Raw genomic sequence first — 23,163 nt, forward strand, 5'->3', positions numbered from 1 at the left:
CTTCTCGGCCATTGCGACAATGAACATTCAACCAGTTTACATAATACGATTATTTCTTTCGTATTGCGTAGCTACTGCTACTAATGCCTAACGGGGAAGATCCAGACACGTTCGAATATAATCTGAATGCAACATCCATACATATATACTTTGATAAATGGATAGAAACAGAGACGTATTGCCTAAGCACGAGAAAAAAACCACGAAGAAACCAAAAAAGCTGAAGGCGTATTCTTTTTGTAATAATATAAAGTCGGCACTTCTTTTCAGTTGGAGAGTTTGTATTGTATATGTACGGAAGGAGATACAGTAGAAGCGACTTGCAGTTTGTGGACTACTTTCCATCTCTACGGACAGGAATGGAACGGTCTCAAGGGAGCTGAGTGTGTGAGAAAAGCAAGCAAAAGGAACTAACGCTTTAAGTCGACGAACAGCGGTGCAGTTTTGCCGACGGCGGGTAGTGGTTCGAAACAGAGTAGCGCTACTGTCTTCATCTTCTTGGCTTTTGCCGTCTCGATCGACCACAGATATATATATACTGCTAGATTGGATCCAGCTACCGACTAGATCCGAGATCTCACTTAGAGAAGTAGTGAGTGACTCAGAGCACCAGCGAACAAAAAGCGTGTTCGTTCATTTTGAGTCTGTAGTGAAAAAACCCTCGAGGAACCTCTTATATATATACTCCGCTGTTCTACATAATCGGGTAGCACTGTAGTCGAGAAAGAAAACCCGCTGAGTGAGCTAAACTGGTGTTCACCGCTTAGTTTTGTGCTGAGCAGAAGGGTACTGCGTGGCAAAAAATGCATCTATTGCGGCCGAACAATCTCGTATAAATACAAGCGACTGACTTCCGAGGCCTATCGGATAGCAGAAATGGCTGAAAATCTGGTAGACTCCTATAGGTTGTCTAATATGAACTAATAAGCTGCTCTAAAAAGGGAATAAAATATATGCAGATAAAGATACAGGTATAATTTGTCCTCTTATGAACATTTTTTAAAAAGAGGGTACTGTGTATGTATGTATGTTCGAAAATATCTCGCATCGTGTCGTTCAGTACCAACTCATCTTTAATTATGGCGCGTTCACACCAGTCTAAGTTTCTTCCCACGTTCGACATCATCCTCTCGTCTGACAGATCAGCAAGGGTACTGAGGATCTGTCATACAGTTCTTCTCATTGACTTAAGCGCTACAGGCCCTCTGTTCAACTGTATTCGTAAGCCTCCTTACCCGCCGAACTTTAGACTCTGTTCTCGATGGAGAAAGAGATATCAACATTAGGTCCGTCCCTTCCTACAGCCTGACTCGCTGAGATCGCTATTATCTTACTCATTGTGAAGAGATCTATCTCCATTTGTAAATAGCCATGACCATAATTCTCTTCTAAATATAAAAACTCAGTTGTAAGCCTTCTTTGATTAGTTTACTAGTGAAAAAAATACAGCTCTGCCAGTAATGCACTGGCATCTCAGATGAGAACGTGTATCAATGGCGTTTTCGCCAACAAGTTATTCTTCATTTAGCTTTTTCTAGAACACAATTTAGGAGCGATGCAACTTTTATTCTACCGAAAGCTCTTAACCCTTCGTCACCGTAAGTCTGCGTGTTATATGGTGTTTCAAGTCACCTAATTTCTTTTTACGCAGCTGGTAATTAATGGTATTTGTCCCAAATCTGCGGCGACGTATCCACCTACATTTCGACTTCCAGTGTTCACGTTCAGAGCTGCATTGTATTCGGTTGATTTTGTGGCAAGAGACAGTTCTCTTCGTATCTTTCTGTTCTTTGCAGTCGTGGCCACAGGATTTTCCACCTCATCCAGGAAATTCTCCAACACATTGGTTCTCACCAAGAACCAGGACGTTGGGGGAAAGCCGTCTTACTTTGCTGCAGTGCGTCAACTGCCGATCCTTTCTGCCGTCACCGACCCACCGATACACCGACAAGAATAAAATGCGCTATCCGAGTTTGTTTTACATTTTTACTTCCCTTCCCCGATCGCGCGTCCCATTTATTCCTCGTCCATGCCACCCGGAGAGGTGTATATGAATCGGAATGCCAAAAGTAGCGTCAGGATCAAAGCTAGAAAGGCCAGCACGAGAAAAACGAAATAAGACCCACGAAACAGCTTTGAAAGTATGGACGGAACATCTGAGCGGGGGTCTAGGGCTTCGGAAAACGATGCTTGGCAAAGAGCAGGTAGGAGGCCCGCCAGTGGAGGCCAAGAGGATCGAAACAACGATGATGACGGCAGCAGCATGGGAGAGCCGAGAGTGCAGAAGCAAAGGAAAACCTATGTAAATAGCAAGCCATCGCTCGTATTGATGCAGTGAGGAGCGAATCCTTCTCGCGCGACAGCTTCTCCGATGGAACGGAGCAACGAAGAACAGGCTGTCCGTAGTCGATGGTGGCGCCGTATCAGAGCTAGCGACGACGGCCTAGAATAAACTGATGAAACGCCGTGTTGTGTTGCTAGCGCACAGAAAGCATTTGAAAAACGAATAAATATGTGCATGGCTCCGTGTTATGTGAGGCAATAAAGAAGAAGAACGATGCGCTGAAGGTGCGACGAAGTCGCCAACTGAAATTGGTTAGGTATGGGAGTTATGTATAATAATGTTGGTATAATTTTTGATGGCATCGACGGCTGATCGAAAACTACTGGTACTTTTTAATCTGGATTATGACTCTTTTTTGTTGTAATTTTTGTCTGTATCGGATCAAAACAATTGAAATCGGTCAAGACAAGCGGTACAAGAATTTCGAAAAATTTTACGTCCGATACGGTTGTCAGGCGTTGCTTCAGGGCAAGGGACCTTAGGAAATAACCATCTTTGTACAATATCGTTTCAAGAGGTGAAACGTATTTTTCTATCGCTGCAACAGAAAAGGGCCCACTCTGCTTTAAAGGGTTATACAAGAGGTCATTTCTATGAGTTGTATGGGCCTTACGTAACGCTCACTCGCTCATGTACAAGCCATATGAATGTGCTGACAAACTTTCCATGACTGACTTCCGTTGATTTCAGGTCCTAACAGATGCCTACTCCTTCGTAATTGTAATTTGTACTAGAAAAATTTCGGCGAATCGTTTTCGCACGCAAAGAATGGCCACGTCAATGAATGGGTGCCCATACGATAAGTAAATGCGTCGCACGACTTTCCCGTCTGTCGATCGCAATTGCTGTATCGGGTCAATTGGACTTAAGATCTGGAGACCTAAGATATGTTAAGAACAACAGCGGGAGCTGCTTTAGTTCAAAAATCATATGATCATTGGAACTCACGCTTGAAAACACTGGAGTATAATTAGTTTTAGGATGGCACTCCTTTATTCTTAGTGGATTATATACTGGGTAAAAGTGGAACGGCTCAACACTCCCGGTTCATACAGGGCAAAATAATTTTTTTGCGATAAGAAAAACAGATCAAAATGAGGATAAATTAATGTCAAAACACATTCAAGTCACAGAAATAACTTGCAACAGGAGCTGCCAAGTAAGCTCGAACTTGAACTCGGAGTCTTCCGGAATGCTAACGTGCAGCTTTGCGAATGTGAGCTTGCTTCTGTTCTAGAATTCTATATCTGTTTTTGTTTTTAAAGAGTAAAATTTATCAGCATCAATAACTTCGTACGAGCAATGTCATTTATACCGCGATCTGTCTTTTTTAGAGTATTATTACTTTAGTTATTACACTCACAATAATCTTTCACTGAATAACCTAAACGTGTAAGCCCTTGAGTAGGCATTTCATTAAAAAATCTATATGAAGAGTTCGTCATCGAAAAACCATTAGCGCAGCCAAAGCTGTACCTCTCCTACCAAGAAGTGTTACTTGCGTATCTCAACAAGATCCTCTCTAATGCTTAGGTGATCGGTCGGCTGAAGATGTATGAATGAGAATAATTATGCGTATGCTCTTCACGAATCTTACAAGGTGTATGACGGCTGTGACCTACATCAGGCGGCCTTTGATACGAGTGTATTTCGTAATCCTGTACATTACACCGTAGTATCGAACGCCAAAATCTTGGGTTTTGGTGCACACTATACATACGAATACTCTAAGGTTAAAGAGAATCTGCCGAAATAGCCTTTGTGGCTGTTCAGCTAGACGAAAGAAAATGTGAGAACGAGCAGGAAGACGAGGTCTACACTCCGTAAAAAATTCATCTGTAAGAAAACGTAATTACTCGATAAATGTGAATGAGCGAAGTTAAGCACGACAGACAGTCAGAGATAGAAAAAAGGAAAAATCCGGGAGCAAAGGGAAGGGGGTAGAACGAGAAAGGGGGGGGGGGAGGAAAACGAAATAACAAATGTCGAGTAGGAGTCAGTTCTACTGGCAGTTTGAAAGGGAGACGAGCGCGCTCTATGGCACGCATCCGTATATGCATACTTAGTGTATAGATATGACGAAGCATTGAGGCAGCGAGCACGCTGCTTGTAGGTTCCAGTAGGCTGATAGACTCAAGCTAAGGCCTACGTTATGCTCCACATTACTGCAACGACCTAGTTCTCCTCTTTTTAGCCTTTTTTTCCCTCTAATTCACTTTGTCGCTCTCCGTAAGCTAGCATAGTCGTCGCTCCCATGGTTACGGCGGGGGTGCAAGTTCCAAATCTTTACCTGTCAGCTCTTCACATAATGGCGTAATAAAGTCGATCGGTAGTAAGGAGAGCAAGCAGGCAGTTAGCCGGTGCAGAGTCAAATAGAGTAAGGCTTTCGCGTTCACAACTCCGTCAAGGTCCCCGTAGAACCTTCCTCTCTTGCTCGAGCCTATGCCTTGGCCGTGGCCACTGGATGCTCCTCTATTACTACCGGACGCCACGCCGTCCCTGCATTAGTCCTGTCTCCTATTCCCGCATTTTATTCGGCGGTTTGTGCATTTCCTTTTCGCTTCGCCTTGCCAACGTTTTCTCTAGTTCCCAGAGCGCAGTTTTTTTTTCCCGAAACTGAGGCAGCGGCTACCTCTGGCGGTCGCTGGCCTTTATATTCTCCAGCAGCCCTTTCTTCGACGAACGCTTTTTGCGCTCTGTGGCACCAACTGATAAAAGGAACGACAGGGCCTGAGTAGGGGGTTTGAGTGGCAATGTGGTAGACGATGGGTGAAGGCGAAAAAAGCAGCCAAGATCCGCAACAACATTCTGTTTTACTATGCCGGGCTACCACAGCCGCTATTCTCCCACTGTTATTCTCGGGTCCCACCGTCTACGATGCCTTGACCAAGCAGAACTTCAAGGACAAGCCGGCTCTAGAAGCAACGAACGCATCGTAACACCCTTCTGCTAGCTTCACAACACGTGGAGTTTGAGACACTGAAGGAAGCGCGCGAGTAAGCCGTCGAACATCGAGCTTCAGTGCCGCTGAAACAGCCTGAACAACAAGCTTTTCCAGCGCTCGCTTTCTTGTGGCGTGGTGCTAGCTGGTTACGTGCTTCGCTATTCGAGCCTATCCCTGCCAGTTACTAACCCCTCTTTTAATTCTCTTCATTCAATCCACTTCACATAATTTCCGTTTAGTGGTTAAGCGCATTCAGCATTTGGATGCTTCTGCTTCACACCCCAGGGGGCATCCCGTTCCATTCTTGCCGTCTACTACTTCCCAAGCAGATTTGTCTGCCAAGATTTATGGGGCCTCCACAGAGATTCTGAGACTGGAGAAAAGTCTGGTTTGTCTTTTGCTTCTTTTAGCTTTGCGCCTCCTCGCCAGGCCTTCATCTCCATTACGTCTCCCTCCTATCTTGTCACCTTAAATGATTTTTGCTGTCCGTTTCATTTCGTTTATTTTCTAAATCACTCCGTCGGAAAGTGGGATTAACCGGGGAGCAAATTGGACAAACTGGGGAGTTCAGGAAACTCAAAGCTGCCACGCTACCACCTGCAGGGGCACTTTCTGGCGGTGCTGCGTTTTCAAAAGCTGCCAGCTAATTCCACTCGTGAGAGGTATTTCGAAAGAGCGTGAGCAATTTATTACAGTTTTAGTATCTGAGATTGCAATACGGCGATTCATAATCCGAAGGACATAACGAACAGGAATTACAGGACAGCGGTGGGGTCGTACATAAGTGCGATGACCGAAGCGTATTGAACAAAAAGGAGAAAAGCAGAGGATGAAGAGAGGATAAAAAAGGTAAGCCGAAGAGCTCGGCGGAAATGAAGCGTTCGAACGTTATGGGCAGGCGTACGTCAGTTATGTATGATAAGTTATCACTGACCCTGCTTTCAGTCTCTCTCTATTATCAAATTGTCTGCCTGATCCGTTACCCCATCAAAGACTTGCTGCCGTTCGCTCTCTTTACAGTTGCATCGGGTATAATGAAATCCCACCGTCAATTCCGCAACCTCTTCGTGTTCGCCCCTTGCGGAATGCGAGGAGGCCAACAGCAAACTACGCCGGCAGAACTCGTGAAAACGGGCTTTTGATTTCATTTTCAATTAAAGCGAGACACTGGGAAGAATGGGAAAAATATTGGGAAGTAGAAAATCAAAGGGAAACACTCAGAAACACGCCAACTGCGAACTTTGGCTATCTAAAATTGCCAGATAAAGTTATAAAGGGATTTACAGGTCTTTATAAGTAAAGAATAGTCGTTTCCTTTTGCTATCCTCTACTAGAAGGGTAGCCAAGAAACGAAATGCGCGCTTAACGACTATTAGTTATAAAATAAATGTCAACTGATAATAAATTACAAAGTTCGTAAATTTTACTCAGAAAGCACAAATTCGTTTTAAATAACCTGTCCTTGTGCGGGAAAGCTGTCTGGTACTTCTGCTTATGAGACAGTTCGATGCAAATTAGCTCCGAAAAATATTCCGGAAGAGAGCAGACTACTCTGTGCAAACGTACTCAAACCGGAAAGTGTTACACCGAACCCTTGCATCTACTTTCGACATGTCAGTTAGTACCATTCTATATGAATCAACATGCCCTTAGCCATTTAGAATTAATAGTAGCAAAGAAGATAGATCAGCTACATTTGCATATAATGGATAAATAAAGTAATCGTCTAATGTACGTAAATGCATAAACAGGATCTAATAAAATGCCCAGCTCTGGCTGATAACTTGTTAATTAAAATATCCGATTCCCTAAGTGTATCTATTCGGGTCTTTATGAATAATCTACTTTTACATCCATCTCCTGTTGGCGTAACAATTAATGATGTTGTCCTTATCGTAATCACCGACTACTCAGCGTTTGTTTATAATTCTCGTCGACGCGAAGTTTGCACATTCACGTATCACAGAGTCGTGTTCTGGGCATACTAGCCTCACGGCAGCAACGAGCGACGCAGAAGTTGCGGTATCAGCAGCTCAGTGCAGCGGCCTGTAATGGCACCAGGACATGATAAACAATGACATGACGAAAAGAAGATTGCTGGTCAACTACGATGTGGCCTTGTTCGTTCCATTCTTTGTTGTCATCCTCGTGCTAGACGCATTCATGCAATTTTACGCAGAGCCACCTGCATTGGGATTACAATAACTTCTCTGGGCTCTGACGATCTCGTCGTTCGCTGCCAACCAGCTACACAGCAGGCTAATAGGGGGTTAGTGCCGGCAAACGATGATACCTCAACTAATGCAAGATAGCTCAGGAAAGACCAAGCTGGTTCGAGGCAAAGTGACCCCTGAGTTAGGTGTCAGAGGGGTCTAGATTGAGGCGTACAAACCTCTACAGACAGAAACGAACAGGCCCTTAATAATGCAGCAGAATGCTGAGCTGCTGGTGGGCTGTCTGTCCTCGGCACTTCTTCGCTCGAAAATGCGACAGCGTCCCAGGCCGAGAGAAGGACACAAGCAAAACAAGACCCAATGAGCCAAAGTTTGACGTGGATAGAGTACAGGGCGTGGCTACCCCTTGCTTGTTCGCGGTCCAAGCGAGACAGCAAAAGGCTATAGAAAAGATGGCGGTAACGGAAATGACAGCGGTAGCAGGCGCACCTTCAATGCGACATAGTCTTAGTAGTGGCAATGGGTACGCTGAGCTTCGGGCCCTGTAAGGTCTGTTATTGATGCGTCTGTTGCCGGCCCCTCTTATCGGGTGTTCGTTGTTAAAGTTTAATAGCGACGACAAAGCAACTGCTAATGGAAGCGACGAAAAACAAAAATGGATGTTGAGCCGCGACCGCCTGAAGTCGCGAGGTTTTTGCTTCAGACAATAGGGAGCAGTGCAAGCAGCATCGATGGCAGCTTGTATCGTCAATGCAGACCAATGCCACTAGTATTTGTTGCTGCTACTGCCTAAACAGCAGCAGCAGCAGTAGCAGCAGCAGCAGCAGCAGCAGCAGCGGCAGGAGATATCACTGGATAGATGTTCCTTTTTCGTTTGTTTGTAGCCAGACGTCTTTTGATACTTGGACCAGTGCACTTTCAGCCTAAAATGTCCAAATTGAGTGGAAGTCCTGATAGCCTCTCTCGTCGAATCTCTTACTGGTGATATTCAGCAGGCCTTTGCTTTGCGCCCGATACAAAGTTGACCCCGCTCACTCTACATTTCGGCTTGCAGCCACCTATTTCTATTCACAGATACAGACATACGTACACATACCAAACACAATGCTCAGGCCCTGATCGAATCCGTAGCGGCAAGGGCCGTGTCCGAAGGCTGAACCCACTCATGAGGCCGCATGGAACAAACTGGCCGCCTATCCGCCCCACTGCAATTGGGACTGCAAGAGAAGACTTGGGTAGGCACGATGTTGGTACAGCGGTAAATGGCCGAAGTACCATTTGCAATCACCCTGTGAGACGCGCCGCCGCGTTTCTGAAGATAACATGACGTTGATAGTGTAACATCCCATTTCCGAGTGGCTACGTGCACTGAAGCACAAGGCACGACCGCACGATGTAATTTGCGGAGTACAGATATATGGGTTGGCCACATATAGGAGGCCAAAAGGCCGCAAATAATTACTGGTTCTGCAGTGACTACAATAATTAGTAAGTACGCATTCGGTTTAATATAGATTCACTAATTAACGTGACTGTTAATTAAATAAAATTAATAAAATCTAAAAAGATAACTATTTCTTAACCAAAGACCATAATTTCCTCGGTGTAAGTAAACTGTGTGATATGACGATGACCCGTAGAAATCTGGGTCTCGTCAATCTATCACGCATATGTAAGTTCGGGCAAACTCTATTGTATGAAACCAAATCTAATATTTACAATGATGTGTTTTGCTATCTGTGTGTTATATATTCAAGTCCATGATGGATCTATTCGTAAGTGTGCCGATAGTAGCAGCTATTATGAATTTTTAGTATCTATTCATTTGTCAACGCATATACTTATAAGAGTCTAACATGGCATTTGTGTGCTCGTTTAGCCGACTCGAGATTGAAGTTCTTATAATAATGTAATTCGTTGGTGGTATTTGAAAACACCAGTCCTTTTTGTTGTCAAATATAAAGGAGTCCGTGTTGAGTAACTAAGAGATGTATCCATGATTTCAGTAATGTTCAAGCATCCGTTCGGATGTCCAGCTTAGTCTCGGCTGTGCTGGACGGGGCTAAAAAATCATACAGATTCAGACTGGTGCATTCTATTATTCTGACTTCTAGGAAATTGCTGCTATTCTGATTAGTTTCGAGCGGCACGAGCAATGGCTTAGTAAAGAGGTACGAATCCGGCCTCGAAGTGGGTCCATGCTCCTCTACAGCAGGAAGCGGGTTCGTTACCGACGGGACGGTTACTGCTGGAAAAAACGTAAAGACGGGAAAACGACACGAGAAGATCACATGAAGCTTAAAGTTCAGGGAACAGAGGTGAGCTATAGCGACAGATTTATAAGTATCAAAAAAAAATTTATATATATACACACACACATATATATTTCATCCGATTGAGACAGTGAAAACATACTGACTACTACATAATTGGCGTCGGTTAAGCTTACAAGAAGGAAGCTTTCTGCAGCTAAGCAAGAAAAGTTGAAACATCACTAATTGCAAAATAAAAGCTACTCGTTTAACTCTGCCATGAAGCTTCCAAAGGCTTCGTTCGTTAATTGCCTCAGTTAGGCTGCTCCTGCCAACGTCGTCCTTTTAACTTTGTATCATTTTTACCCATGGAGAGAAGCATTGTCGAAAATAGGTGACCATTGCAATCCTGCCTAGAATCCTCGATTGGGATTAATCTTGTGTCACGGTTTCCCACGACTCCCCGCATTCTAAGCCCGTTCCGTTATACGATCTTACGAAACAGCGTACGATCACTAGTAGTACACCAACTAAGAAATAAAATACCTAAAAAGTACTGGCGGATCTATATAACTACGAGACCGTCGATTTTTATTGATTAGTAATCTTATCGTAAGACGTTTATCGACATACGGGCGCCATACACACGCCTTGTTATTATAAATAAGTACAGACTTCCTCTGGTCTTAACGCACTATCAGCGCGGACAATGTTGGCTGATATCGTTCTAATCTTCGAACTTTATCTGTTACTTCTGAAGTCTCCGCTGAAAGCACATGCAGGTCGTTATGAATCAACCATTAAATTGCAAACACATAAGAATTTTCAGTTCGATCGTGCGAAGTCGTCGAAATGAAAAACCCATTAAACGCTAAAGTGTGAATTTTGCATAGACAATAGACTCCTACGATTTTTATTGATGACATGATTTGTACTGTAAGCACACTTTGTTATAAATGCTTATCTTAATAGGTGCAATAATAGGTCCTTACAAACTTAATCCTTAAAAGCAACTGTGTACTATACGTATGTAACTTCTATTACGATCTAGATATCTACCTGAAGAAAGCTAGATATCCAAAGCACCATAAGTTGTTATCGATAACGCAGTAATTCTCCAGCGTCATAAATGAGCCTAACACTGCAGGGCAAATGGCATTATCAACCATTATTCGGTCGTTGACGCGCAATTTTCTTGTACAACTTAAAATAGAAATACGAAAGGCGAGCACAATTGAACCTGTAGACTAAATGTAATTCTTGGCCGCACATTTCGTATCTCTTTACGTCGATAAACCAAGAAGCTGCCCATCCAGCATTAATACACTTAGTACGTACAAACGGAACCCCTAAAGTTAGTTTTTCTATATCCTTCCTGTATACTTTAAAAATCTTTCGACTCGCTCTCTTATTCCTACTATTAGGCTGAGTATTATAAGTTTACTTAAAACGAAGTAAAGAGCCAGACTTCTTACCTCGTCCTTTTTTTGCTTTCTTAGTATACTTCAAAATGCCATAGCTGTAAAAAGGGTAAGGCCAAATTAATTCTGCCATTCGCCGACTATGAAACGTTGCTGCTCTTCTCGTACATGTTGCGATTAGAGTTGGTTCTTCAGCGTCCCTTGGATCCCTTACAACTTAAAGGCCCACAAACCAGCAACGCCTACGCTCGCTTCGTACTTCGTCCCAGCCCCAAAAAGTCTCTCTATGACCAGCACTAACTCCTTCGTTGGGCAGGATTCGTCTGTCCCTGAACCCGGCTAACAACAACTACCTCTTCGTGGCGTGGCCACTAGCGGCTATTGCGGCCTTCTCGATGCCGATTGTGGGCAGAATTTTCGTTTAGACTGGGAGTTGAAGAGGTACGCCGGAGAGAACTAGGGCGCTAGCGGAAAAGCTTGAAATCCACCGAAGACGGCTCTTTGAACATAAGGCAAAGGAGCAACCAAGAGTTATTCTATAGAGGCGAACAGGTTAGTTGAAAACTCAAGTATACACTCGCGCTCAGAACAAGTGGTGGTAAATGAAGGGCATGAACGGCACTATTCGCTTGTCGCCAGCGCCATTGGGTTGATCTAATCCTCTTTAAAATGCAATATCTTCCACAGTGGCAGCAGCAATCCATTGTGCGGCTTAACCCTTGTGCGCCGGAGCGCTAGAGCAAATCCACCCGAGCTTCTTTTTTCACCCCAGCGCGTTTTTCTCCATAGGTTTTTTACTTACTGGCAGCTAACGGTTGGCTCTGCCAACTTATCCTTGGCTGTGACCTAAAAAGTCCTGCTCTGCTCTGTCCCCAGAAACACTTATGCCTTCACTGCCACTAAAATTAGACGACGAGAAGCGCCACGCCGGTTCGATTTCCGCTTGTGGTTGACACTTTCCAGAGGACAACCGTGGTTGTCCTAGTTCAATCGTTCTTTTTCGGTTTTTATTGAAAAGATTTTGTCAACTGAAGAAACCTGGTGGCTCGATAGTGCCATGGAGTATAAGGCATGAATTACTCTCGTCGGCATATCACGCTATGGCTATCGTAGCAACCGGCACAAGGCCGGGAGCCAGAAGACTATAGCGGCGCTTTCAACCGCTGCCGAAATTCACAGATTTCACAGCACTTTCAGAACTCAATACAAAACGCCGCGTAATATCTCTATTTAAGTCTAAAAAGATCCGAAAGAAAACAATAGGCAAAAGGGCCCTACACTGAGATTCGATTCGAAAGTACGACACCGAACAATTCTTTTGCCTGCTTGTCTACGGGAGCATTGTCCGCACTTGATGAATATAAGAGGTCGGTCACGTAATTTAGCTTTCCCATAGCCATCTGGGGTCCTGTCGATTCAAACTACCACTGTCCTTCACAGGACCCTATTGATGTAAGACATGAGTTCGATAGCTAGCCTCAACGATTACATCTTACCCACTGTTCAAGAAATATTTCGAACGATCAATGTTGATCCAATAGGAACGGGTTAGGCAGTTTGGATCAACGATCTCCCGCTAACGTGTTCTGTTTGGTAGCGAAGAAACTAAACTTGTACCTCGTTCAACTGGGCGATAATAATAATGCCTTCAGGCCAAATTCATACTCAGGGTTTTCATACCGAGCGACGCTGTTTGCCCAACGGTAGTATCGTGACTTCGTACAGTTTAATAATATTTTGACTAGCAGTTGTTTACCGAAGCGTATTTGTTGAACAGAAAGAAAAAGAGATTACAGGTCCTGGGTATTTCTGTCTGTGAGCAGGTGACATGTACTCTCGTGTCTCGTGGTTAGCATGTATTGGAAATATGTAGAATAGCTATTTGCACAGAGGACAATTGTTGTTGTAACAACAACCGGTCTAATTTTACTTAGGCACTGGCTAGCTTTAGGACATAAGTGTTAATTATACATCACGAGAAATATCGGAAAAAAGAACGCGACACGAATTACAGCAAAATAGTTAAAAGTTTAGTTAAAAAAATGATGTTATCTACATTCGACATCTAAATAAAGTTGCGAAGATATCAGAACTGATGTGTACCCATAATTCGACTCGAAGAATATCGAAGGTTATCTCGCAGAAACCGCCGAAAAGAATTTGCGGTATCGGCGGTTTTACTGAGCTACCTCAATTCTGAACGCTTCTGTACTTCTAGAAAATTCGCAACGTCTTGTGATTTATCTCGCCTAGATTACGGACTGTTCGGAAAGACTAAAAAAAAAAAACATTCAACATATTAGTATAACAACGAGGCTAAACAATCCTCGAATATCTGTGCGTCCTTTCGAACTTCGTAACCTTCGTTCGCGGTTGCTTAAACGATAGCAATTCCTTCTTCACGATATCGAACCGCCTAAGAAGAAGGTCGTTTTTTCAGGCACAATCGGGTGAGACGTAGTTTTTAAGGGCAGTTCATTACGGGCAGGGCGGAGTAAATCAATCTGGAAGGTGTGGTAGGACTCAAAATTGAATGGTGTTCTGTATTCGAACAATCTCCGGTAAAGTGACACATGTATCTTAAACAGCGCATAGATTTAGCGGAAACATATTGAATGACATAATTATCTAAACGACAGATACGTAAATAATAAATCGATATATGTATCAATTGATGGTTTGTAGCTTATGTCTGCATGCGTACGTCATTCCGTAAGTTTATGAGTTGGATAGTGCAACTTTATATGATTTTCGTAAGGACTTACTGAAAATAAATCAAGAGTGTGCCATATGTTTGCCTTATTACATACTAATAACTTCTAAAAATAACATTTATCCACTTATCAGATGCTATTTTTCCGACGTGCAGCGTCTCTCAGAACCGAAACATCTGCTTGATTAAATAGCCGTTATTGAACGCTTGAGCTGCGAGTATACCTGCTTCTCTACAACTTGAATTCTAGCTACGTTATTATATCTTATATATAAACGTGGGACATTAATTAACTTAAGCAGAAGCATAAAACGGTTTCTTTCAGTCACGGAAGTTCTTAGCAGACCTTGCTGTGTATACTGTAGTTGCTGACGGCAAGGATTCGGCTAAACAATCGAAACATTTCGAAATTTATTTTCAGAAATATATGCGGCTAAATATTTTTATATTTGGCCTGCCCCACTTCTAATATGGGGTGCCTTACGACTTCCGGCTCTGGAATCTCCCTGGATGCCATAACACGAGAAATCAGATGCGTACGCTGGATCTCACACGTCATCCTCGACGTGTGTCTTTCCAGCGTTGAGAACGCGCTGGCATTAATGTCCGCACATAATCTTGACGTTGAATGTATGTTTGCTATTGTACCAAATGGAAACTCGGAACGGAAGCGTCATGACATTAGGGACGCTCTCTTTCAATTAGCAAAATTCTGACCAATTTAAGGGAATAGCGGTAGACACACGGCAGGAGTCATGTTCAGACAATATTCCTAATTTAATTTGGACCCATGAACGCAGTCACCGCAGCCACTTTATCGTCTCCATGTTTGTTATGTTGTTGGTTGCATCGCACACGAAGTGGTATGACCGGTCTACCTGGTCAGAGTGCTTACCACAGCTAAAAGACCCCTGTGTACACCCGGATAAGAAGAACGATCTTGTCAAACGACTCAGTAGTACATGTCTAGAAGGTGTTGAGCGTACCATTCGAGCGGCCGGCCGCCGCCAGCTCAGAGCCCCGTACAAACGCATGCAGATTGCAGGCCCGCATGAATACATGCGTTAGCGGAGACGGCACACCAGCATATGTACAGCAGGACCGGCTGCCGCTTCAGGACAACAGGAGACGACAAGACCAACGTACGGAGATTCCATTGCTTAGTGGCCTGTGGAATTATCATACGACATTCATGGTTTGTGGCGGCCACATGTCATCATGATAACAATCATAACAGTCATATCTCGAGTACTTCTAAGTAACGTTAGCACGAACGTGAACAGATTATACCCGTTCGAATACGGTGAATCGATACGTACGTGAGTGCAGCCTTCCCTATCTCTCTTCCTCCTGCTCTCCCTTTGTAGTTCTGTTAGTGACTCACTCAGGACCTTCCGACGATTTCCTTATCTAGTGGGGCCTTCGATAGGCGTTACAAACTCTATTTTGCGTTTTCGTCACACCAGTAAGCCGCCGCTCAACTATCGCATTGCATACTAAATGAAGATAAACGAACTATTGATTCGTACGTGATGATTGCCTCTGCTATAGAGAAGCCACTGCCACTAGCGGGAGCTATGTATGAACAACATCACAGCACCAACAGAAACCGAAATAGCATCGGCCTTAAAAACCGCATTGAATGATAGGGACATGCAGTCTATCTGAATTCAACGGTTCGACATGGATGCATCTTTGAAGTTTGTCGTTCAGACACACGTCATCAGCGTCAACGGATCTGTCCGCTACAGGTGAAGCAGGCTGCCCTCGTAGGGGATTGTCCGCTGCGGTGGATTTTTAATGCCTATTCGTGTTCCAACTCGTAGTAGTTAATGGGAGCGAGACTTCGGACGATACCGAACCTATATTTAACAAGGTTCTAAGATTAGACTGAGCTAAATTGAACTAAAAACGTGTTTTATTCGAGTAATGAAGGCGGTTCACACGTGAACCGAAAATAGAAATAAGTGTACACACGTTGAGCTAACTTGAAAATCCGTCTGACAATAAGTTTTGCTGGACTGAATTGAAAAATTGATTAGTCAACTTAAATACTGCCTTGGGTAGCAGTGGAAGCACGGCGTGGTAACAGACGCTACCCTTAGGTGAGGTAATTAACAAAATGTGGCTGTTGAAATTGATCTGTACAAATTGTATGGGTACCTGTAGAGGTACATTTATATGTGATAACACATGAATAAATTGTTAGAGATTCGAAAGTCATGTTTTTCCCAATGAAAGACGTAAAAAATAAGCAGCTTTCTCGTATGACTTATTTCCGGATAACTGCTAGCGGTATTACAGGCACATCGGCGCCTGAGCTGTCTGCAAGTCGACAAAGAATGGAGGTATTTCTGTCGAGGCACGAGCAGTTTTACGTTTCTATTGTACAATTTGCAGGTCCTTGGGCACTTTGTATGCGGGCCGCGGATGGCGACAGAAGGCCGGTGTGTGCACATGTAAAACATGATAAGTTCGACAACAGGTTTGCTACAGATGTTTTAACACAGGCGGGAGGCGGATGTAAAAGACGTTGCATTGCCAATATCAACTTTCGTCCTAGCGAATTCAGGCAATTCTGGTCCTTAGACGGTAGGACAAGTAGCTTTCTCGATGGAGTCGTCGTTTTCTTACGCAACTTGACAACGACGCGCGTACCTGAGGTAAAGTCCTAGGTGCATGACGGCCGTTTATCTGCAGAAGTATAGATTATAAAGACCGAAAAACACATAGGTGAAGCGATCTCTAAAGGTGTGCGTCGTTGTAACGGCTATGCACAATATATGTATATATTGTTTTGTATCGATAATACAGAACAACATAGAGTATGTAACTACAGATCAAAAACACCCTTCGCTTAGCCTGATTGATCAATTATCGGCACAACGGTAGTTTCTATAAACAATGTACCTGTGGTCTGTACTATACATGATCGTATATACAGTATTTATCATATATTTCGAAGAAAAAAATAGCTTGTGTTAAATGAATAGGAACGTTGGTATGTTTTTAGAACTGCGCGTTTTATTACAAGTCCATTCGAAGCTATTCTAATGCGGCAATAGCTCAAGAACAGCCACCAGCAGTCATGTACCGCACTCGCTTTATGGGCATGAAGGACGCTATTTCGAGCGAAACGTATTTAGTTATCTAGTTAGCAGACTAACTACACTGTTTGTGTCTCAAAACTATAATCGACTATATATATACACATAGAAGCACTATATATATATATATATATATATACACATACGTACATGGAGTGTGTAATATCCAACTAGGAACAGAGCGGTTCGTAATCCTTTCGCGTTTGCAAGCTACGAATACGAGGAAAAATGGGAACAAGTAGCATCGAAGCTTTGACGACAAAAGCACCTCGCTAAACTAACATCGTTATGAAGGCCAGCTTCCGCTTAGTCATCCATAGGAAGCACAAAATCTGCTAATTTTGAATTGGCTCGATAGGCCCTCAGTCGAGGCGCCGGCCTAATTTCAAAGAAAATTTTTGAAAGGTATTCTTAACGAAGCGATCTGCGAATAAATTGACTGTACACGCGCGCAACCATAATATACCCAATGTGCGTGTATTTAAGGCATAAAACACCGATGACGTATTTAGACGGAGAAACGTTTCGGACGTTGGTAAGACAGTTCTAATAATGTTATGCATGCGATTCAGTCCTGGCACAAAAACGTACATGTCGCTATACTCTTTCCAAATCAACAACTGCAATAATCCATTGGTCCGTGGCTTGGAGAAATCTTATCTCAGAATTATCTTCTAAACTATAGCTGGCAGAATACAGATATGTCAGCTAAATTTGGTACAGTTAAGTTATGTCTCAATTTCAAGAATAAAAAGTTTCTAACTTAAATTACTTCGTTGCTGCTTAGTGTGTCCTTATTCTTTATTGGCTATATCTGTTTTTTTTTTTTTTTTTTAAAGGCCCTTATATCTATAGCAAATCTGCGTCTAATGCATAAAGAGTGTCTTCGTTTCTTCGCATTTCTCAGGAAATACCAATCTGGAAGTAAAAGGGTATTCAAAAAAACCTTCATTTAAACTTTAATGCGACAAAAGTAGGCGAGCAAGTAACGGCGGTAATTCGACCTAACACGTTATGGATCTATTCAAAGCGAAGAGCAAGCTTCTTTTGATCTTGGATAAGTAGGCCGAGTTTTGAACTCCAACTAACTCTAACTTTTGAAGATCGAAACGCCAATTGTGCAGAGTGCAGGACCCATACCGTGATTGATACAGCTTGGGTACTTAGATTAATTTCGAACGATACATTGTTAAGACAAATGAGCCCAAAACTTTTCGATATTCATGCAGAGAATAGGCCTCTAGTGTTCTTATTACTATTTTTTGTATTGAACTCGTAAGCCGGCTGAAGTTACTGTACAATTTTTTTGGCAGATGGGAATTAGAAATCATCCTAAATTCAAAAGCATTTAGTAATCGTTCATATAAGCGAGCTACAGTAATAAGTATCGCATCAGTAATCAGTGGATCATCCAGGCTTACTTGCGGAAATGATTAAAGGACTTCGGAAATGTCTGCCACGTCATCCGTTCCTAGACCTACGCTCTTGCTGCCTACGATAGCGAAGCACAGGCGATAGCTGGAAGCCTAAGACCTGTTCGCTTGCTTACCTACTGACGTTGACCCTAGCGGCACTGTTACTGCTTTTGCCACTCTGCTCGCTTTTCGATTGGCCTTGCTTTTCTCTTCTTCTTGCAGTCTCGCAATCCTCTCTCGCCCTTGAAAGGGACGGGCGGTCTTTTTGGCGCTTGTTTCGCGAAAGAGTCCACTGGCCCGGAAAATTAGGGCGTAGACGACCACGTCGGCGGTGGCTACTGCAGCTAAGGAGGCGCGAAGACGAAGGCAGAGACTAGGACGGCGCCAGGGGTAATGTAGTTCTCCCGCAACTGTAACCGTCGGTTGATATCGACGGCTAGTGACGGAGTGAGCAAGTGATCGAAACCTCCGCTTGGCCCCTCGCTTTGCAGAAGCAGCTGATTGCCCTGTTCCTCGGCTCAATTGAGTTGAACGGATGACGGCTACGACTACGACGATACAGCGTTCTTTGCCTTCTACTCCTTTAGGGCTTGCTCCTCGGAGCCAGTAGCAAAAGTGCTGCTGTCTCTGCTGCATTGGGAGTCGGGGCACAAGTGGCCCCGGGAACCGAGTAGGATGCGGGAACTTAAGCAGAGTGACTGAACGGAAAGCGGTCCATGACCTGTGGGATCTTCTGCCGCACCATTTCAAAGAGCTTGAAGGGCACTGTGTTACACTCACTTGACATTGCCACACCAGTGTAGATATTAGATCCAGCGCTCAGTCACAACAAGTCGGTGATTTCCCTTCTCTTACCTATTGTTTAGCCTATCTCGCCTGTCTGTAGGTCGCCAATCCAACTTTTCTACAGAAGTTATTTTTATGATCATAAGATAAAATAATAATAATAATAATACGCATGAAGTCTTTTAGTACACGAGTAGCCTGCTCTAACATCGATAATTTTATGAACACTGAATACAAATGAAAGCGAAGTATCAAACAGCTCATTTAATTAATGATTAATTTAACAAAAATGTTTTGTATTGCTGTCATTTTCTTTCATATATTTTTTCGTCATCAATTCTCGTCATCGTCGTCTGGGTCGTGCGCATTTCTTCACGACCGTATCACCGCATCGTTCTCACGGATGCTTCACGCAGTGTATCTACGGCTGTTACGTGCACTCGGCGATCGTAGCGACATTCCATCGTCGCTGCTATTGGCTATTACAAAATCCCGACATCGTGCTCGTACATTACCTTAACGTGCCCTTCTCTGACGATTCAAAGATGGTGGTAGCTCCGTCGTTGTCACCCTGTAGCGATGCCAAGGAGTGGAGCAAGGAAGAGCTCATCTCGCAGCTCAAGCCCATGTGTAAGTTAGCAACGAAGGTAAAATGTAATCGATGAACGCTACACAATAAGCCCAAATCGAAGCTCGACAGTAGCAGATCGTTTAGTTGTGTTCGTGGAAAGCCATTTTACTGGAGCCATGTAATTAAGTGAAGTCCTACCAGGCCCTTGCAAACGCCCCGTGAAGTGTGTCGAAACTCAAAGCTCTGTGTTGTACGCATATGGTAGGCTCGGTGTCTATAAATTCTAAGGATAGGTTTGGAATATGTTATACAACTTTGATATGCATTTGCATTCATTAGTATTTTATAGTGAGCGTTATATTTATTCAAGCATACATGCATAGATGAATGAGATGACTAGTAAATATATCAATATTATTAGCATTAATAACACAAACTTAAAAAAAATCTTAACTAGCGATCGAACAATATTTGTCAGATTGTTGCACACGGGTTGACTCTTTGCCCAGGCTGCTTTCATCCTAAACACGACCCTGTCAACTAAATAAAGACAAGTAACTTCTGTATATTGCTTCATTAAGCGATTCGTAAACCCACAGTCTCGGCTAAGCTCTTGCACCAATAAGTTTCCGATGACAAAACTTTTCTCGTTAGTTAGCCCTCTTTGTTTAATAATAACCACCATGAATGGTAGCGTGGCTGCATTGTACAATACAGATCTAACCAAAACGAAGATAAAGTATGTCATGAAAAGATAGCACACTAAAAACAAGGACAATGTAAGAGCCAAACACGTCAGCAACCAGCGCTCAGGCCGTGATTAACAAGCAAAATAGCTAGCCACAGAGCTCGCTTCACACAAATGCCATTACCAAATCGCCATCGCCAGCTACAACACAGAATACCCGTAATGGCAATAAATTAGCACTGAAAGTTGGCCATTGCTGCCAATTGTGTTACACTGTTAGTAAGTTTGCCGCAACTTTCCATTAAAACACTCAAGACAGCCGCTTTTCTTGGATCTGTTAGCGACAATAATAACACGACTTTGAACGATGCGCCATCATCGTCATAACCACCATTACGGTGGCTCTTACCGAGTGCGGTCTTTATCGGAAAGACCAAGGCCACAACTATTCTACTGCTCTTATATATATGATTAAACGGAATATATATATATATATATATATAAAAATAGAAGTTCGACTGGATAAAGAAGACTCTCCCATGGACCACACATGGGAGTGGCATAACGACTACAGCGAGCCGGTCCTGCCAGCATAGTGTTGGGGGCCAAAGCACAAGGCCGCGGCTGCACGAGAACACGGCCTTAGCGGCAAAGTCTATGAGCCAACAGGCTAACAGAAAAAATTAGTTGGGAGTGGGTGACCTAGCATGGCGAGTAGTGCGTCAAGGCTACATTACTAGTAGAACCAACGACGAAGGCAGTGGAAGTGGCAGCGAAAGCAGCGAAGGCGGCAGGCCGGCGGCCCAGGGGGAGCGAAGGCTGGCAGTTAGTACAAGCGGCATACTATAGCAAAAGAGGCAAGCATAAAAGACAAAGGCGAAACAGGTCTTCAGCCGGTGTTTCCGTGGATGCGTTTCCCGCGCCCGCTGGCCGGTCGTTCGTCCGCCAGTCATGAGCCCCTGCTCGTCGTTCCAAGTCCTACCTGTCCCTGATCATAAGAAAGCAAAAGGTGGTGTTCGCGACTTAGCAGAGGGCCTTTCAGCTGAGGCTGAGGACGCATCCACGACTACCAAGCGCCCGGTGAGAGAAGGCAGGCCACAGAGGCAATCAAACTCCATCTTGCTCTCTAGCTTCCTTTATCCGCCTTACAGAAGGCCCCACAACAGGTCAGTACAACGAAAAAGGGCAACCTTGCTGCCTTCTCGCTTAGAGTCTCCTGCCTGTCGCTGGCCAAAGCAGTGCTAGCAGTGGCCTGTGAAGATTATGCCTAACAGAAGTCATAAAATGAAACGACCTCCAGCGGCCGCCACCGGATGAGAGCCCGCCAATTAAGTCAGACATGACCTGCTGCTGTTGCTGCTGCTGCTGCAGCACGGTTGCCACTATCCTTATGTTCGTTTATGAGCTGTCCCGCTGTTTACTATACTCTTTTCGGCCACGGGACTTGCCCGTTGATACAGAGGGCTAACCGCCCATCCACCCTCTAGACTATCCCTCCCTAGTAGTCGTCGACTCACCTTAGCCTTTCTGCTCCGTTTTGGCCCACTAACCCTCGATGAGGAAATCCATTTTCTGGGCTGTATATACGACATCTAGCCACCACTTTTCGTTAATGTCAGCCGCTGTTGTTCGACCCTGCATGACCCTGAATGGAGACTACATGCAGATTGAGACATAGGTCGCTGTCTACCATGATTCCCCTTCCGCTCGCTGTACTGATGCCAGGTTCTGTCTTCCGCTGGCCGTTTTCCTTCGCGTGCTAACGGGAATTAGGGGGAAAGGCTCCAGAGCCATGAGAAATCTGTGTGATGAGGCTGGATGGCTAGGTACGTACGCTCGTGTTGGCTGTGCTGCGTGACCCGAGTCGTAGAAATCGTAGCAGTGGTGGGTTGTTTCATCCAAAGGTCCTAGCACGTCTGCGGACTTGTTGGCCCAGAGCTTCACGACATTGAGAGAGTTTATCAAGACGTGATGCTGCTCTAAAGCTTAGTCGACAACAGCGTCAACGTTCGTTCTCTAGGGAAAGGAAAATCAAACGAGGGGTATTTACCATAGCTGCGAGGTTTTTAATGACGATGACGGAGGTAGGCAAAGAAATTAATGTTTACAGAATACCTGCGCTATAAATGACTACCAAGGAAATTAATGTGCAGCTGTAGGTAGTTTATGATCTGTCGTATAAGCGACCATGTTACTCAAAGAACTAGTCTCTGTAAACTATGTCTAATAAGTTTCACTGCATTGGAACGTCTATCTCCCCTAGGATATTCCTGCAATTATACTGTGACAAGGATATCGAAATAAATACCTAATTAGCTAATCGAAGCCAGCTTAGATGTCAATACACGTATGATTCTATATTTTTACTCATACAAAATTGTTCGATAACTAGCAATCGTAGAGCGAGCATCCTAAAAGGGTACGTGGTTCCAACAGCCTTGAATACGAATGATATCATGGCGCTCCTATGGTTGAAGATATTTATTTTTCGAGAAATCTTATTGTATAAATTAATAAGAAAAACGCAAAATTTTTTATTTGAAGCCAAGGTAATTTGCAGTTTCAACGTTCTGTGGCAAATAATCAAGTATACGATAGGAGGACCAAGAATATTATGGGAACAAGAATAATTTCGAAAAATACCTTACGTAAAGTGAAATTATAAATATAAATTAAAGTAGTAAATATAATAATGAGTAGAAAGCGCAGAAATGATTAACAAATAAATTTACGTAAAAAGTAGTATTT

At 43.7% G+C, this 23,163-nt stretch overlaps 1 protein-coding gene across 1 annotated transcript in view; it reads left to right on the forward strand.

Annotated features, from left to right (window-relative positions):
* The window catches only part of Camta (Calmodulin-binding transcription activator), a gene marked incomplete at its 5' end in the record, with an annotated part of 110,653 nt that overhangs the window by 61,782 nt on the left and 25,708 nt on the right, over positions 1 to 23,163 (forward strand). The window contains 2 exons of the mRNA XM_086968460.1: positions 9,577 to 9,780; positions 19,573 to 19,786. Of these exons, the coding sequence (XP_086824586.1) occupies positions 9,577 to 9,780; positions 19,573 to 19,786 (418 nt within the window). The remainder of the gene's footprint in view (positions 1 to 9,576; positions 9,781 to 19,572; positions 19,787 to 23,163) is intronic.

Source organism: Varroa jacobsoni, unplaced genomic scaffold, assembly GCF_002532875.2.
Source record: "Varroa jacobsoni isolate VJ856 unplaced genomic scaffold, vjacob_1.0 scaffold_478, whole genome shotgun sequence".
NCBI classification, from domain to species: domain Eukaryota; kingdom Metazoa; phylum Arthropoda; class Arachnida; order Mesostigmata; family Varroidae; genus Varroa; species Varroa jacobsoni.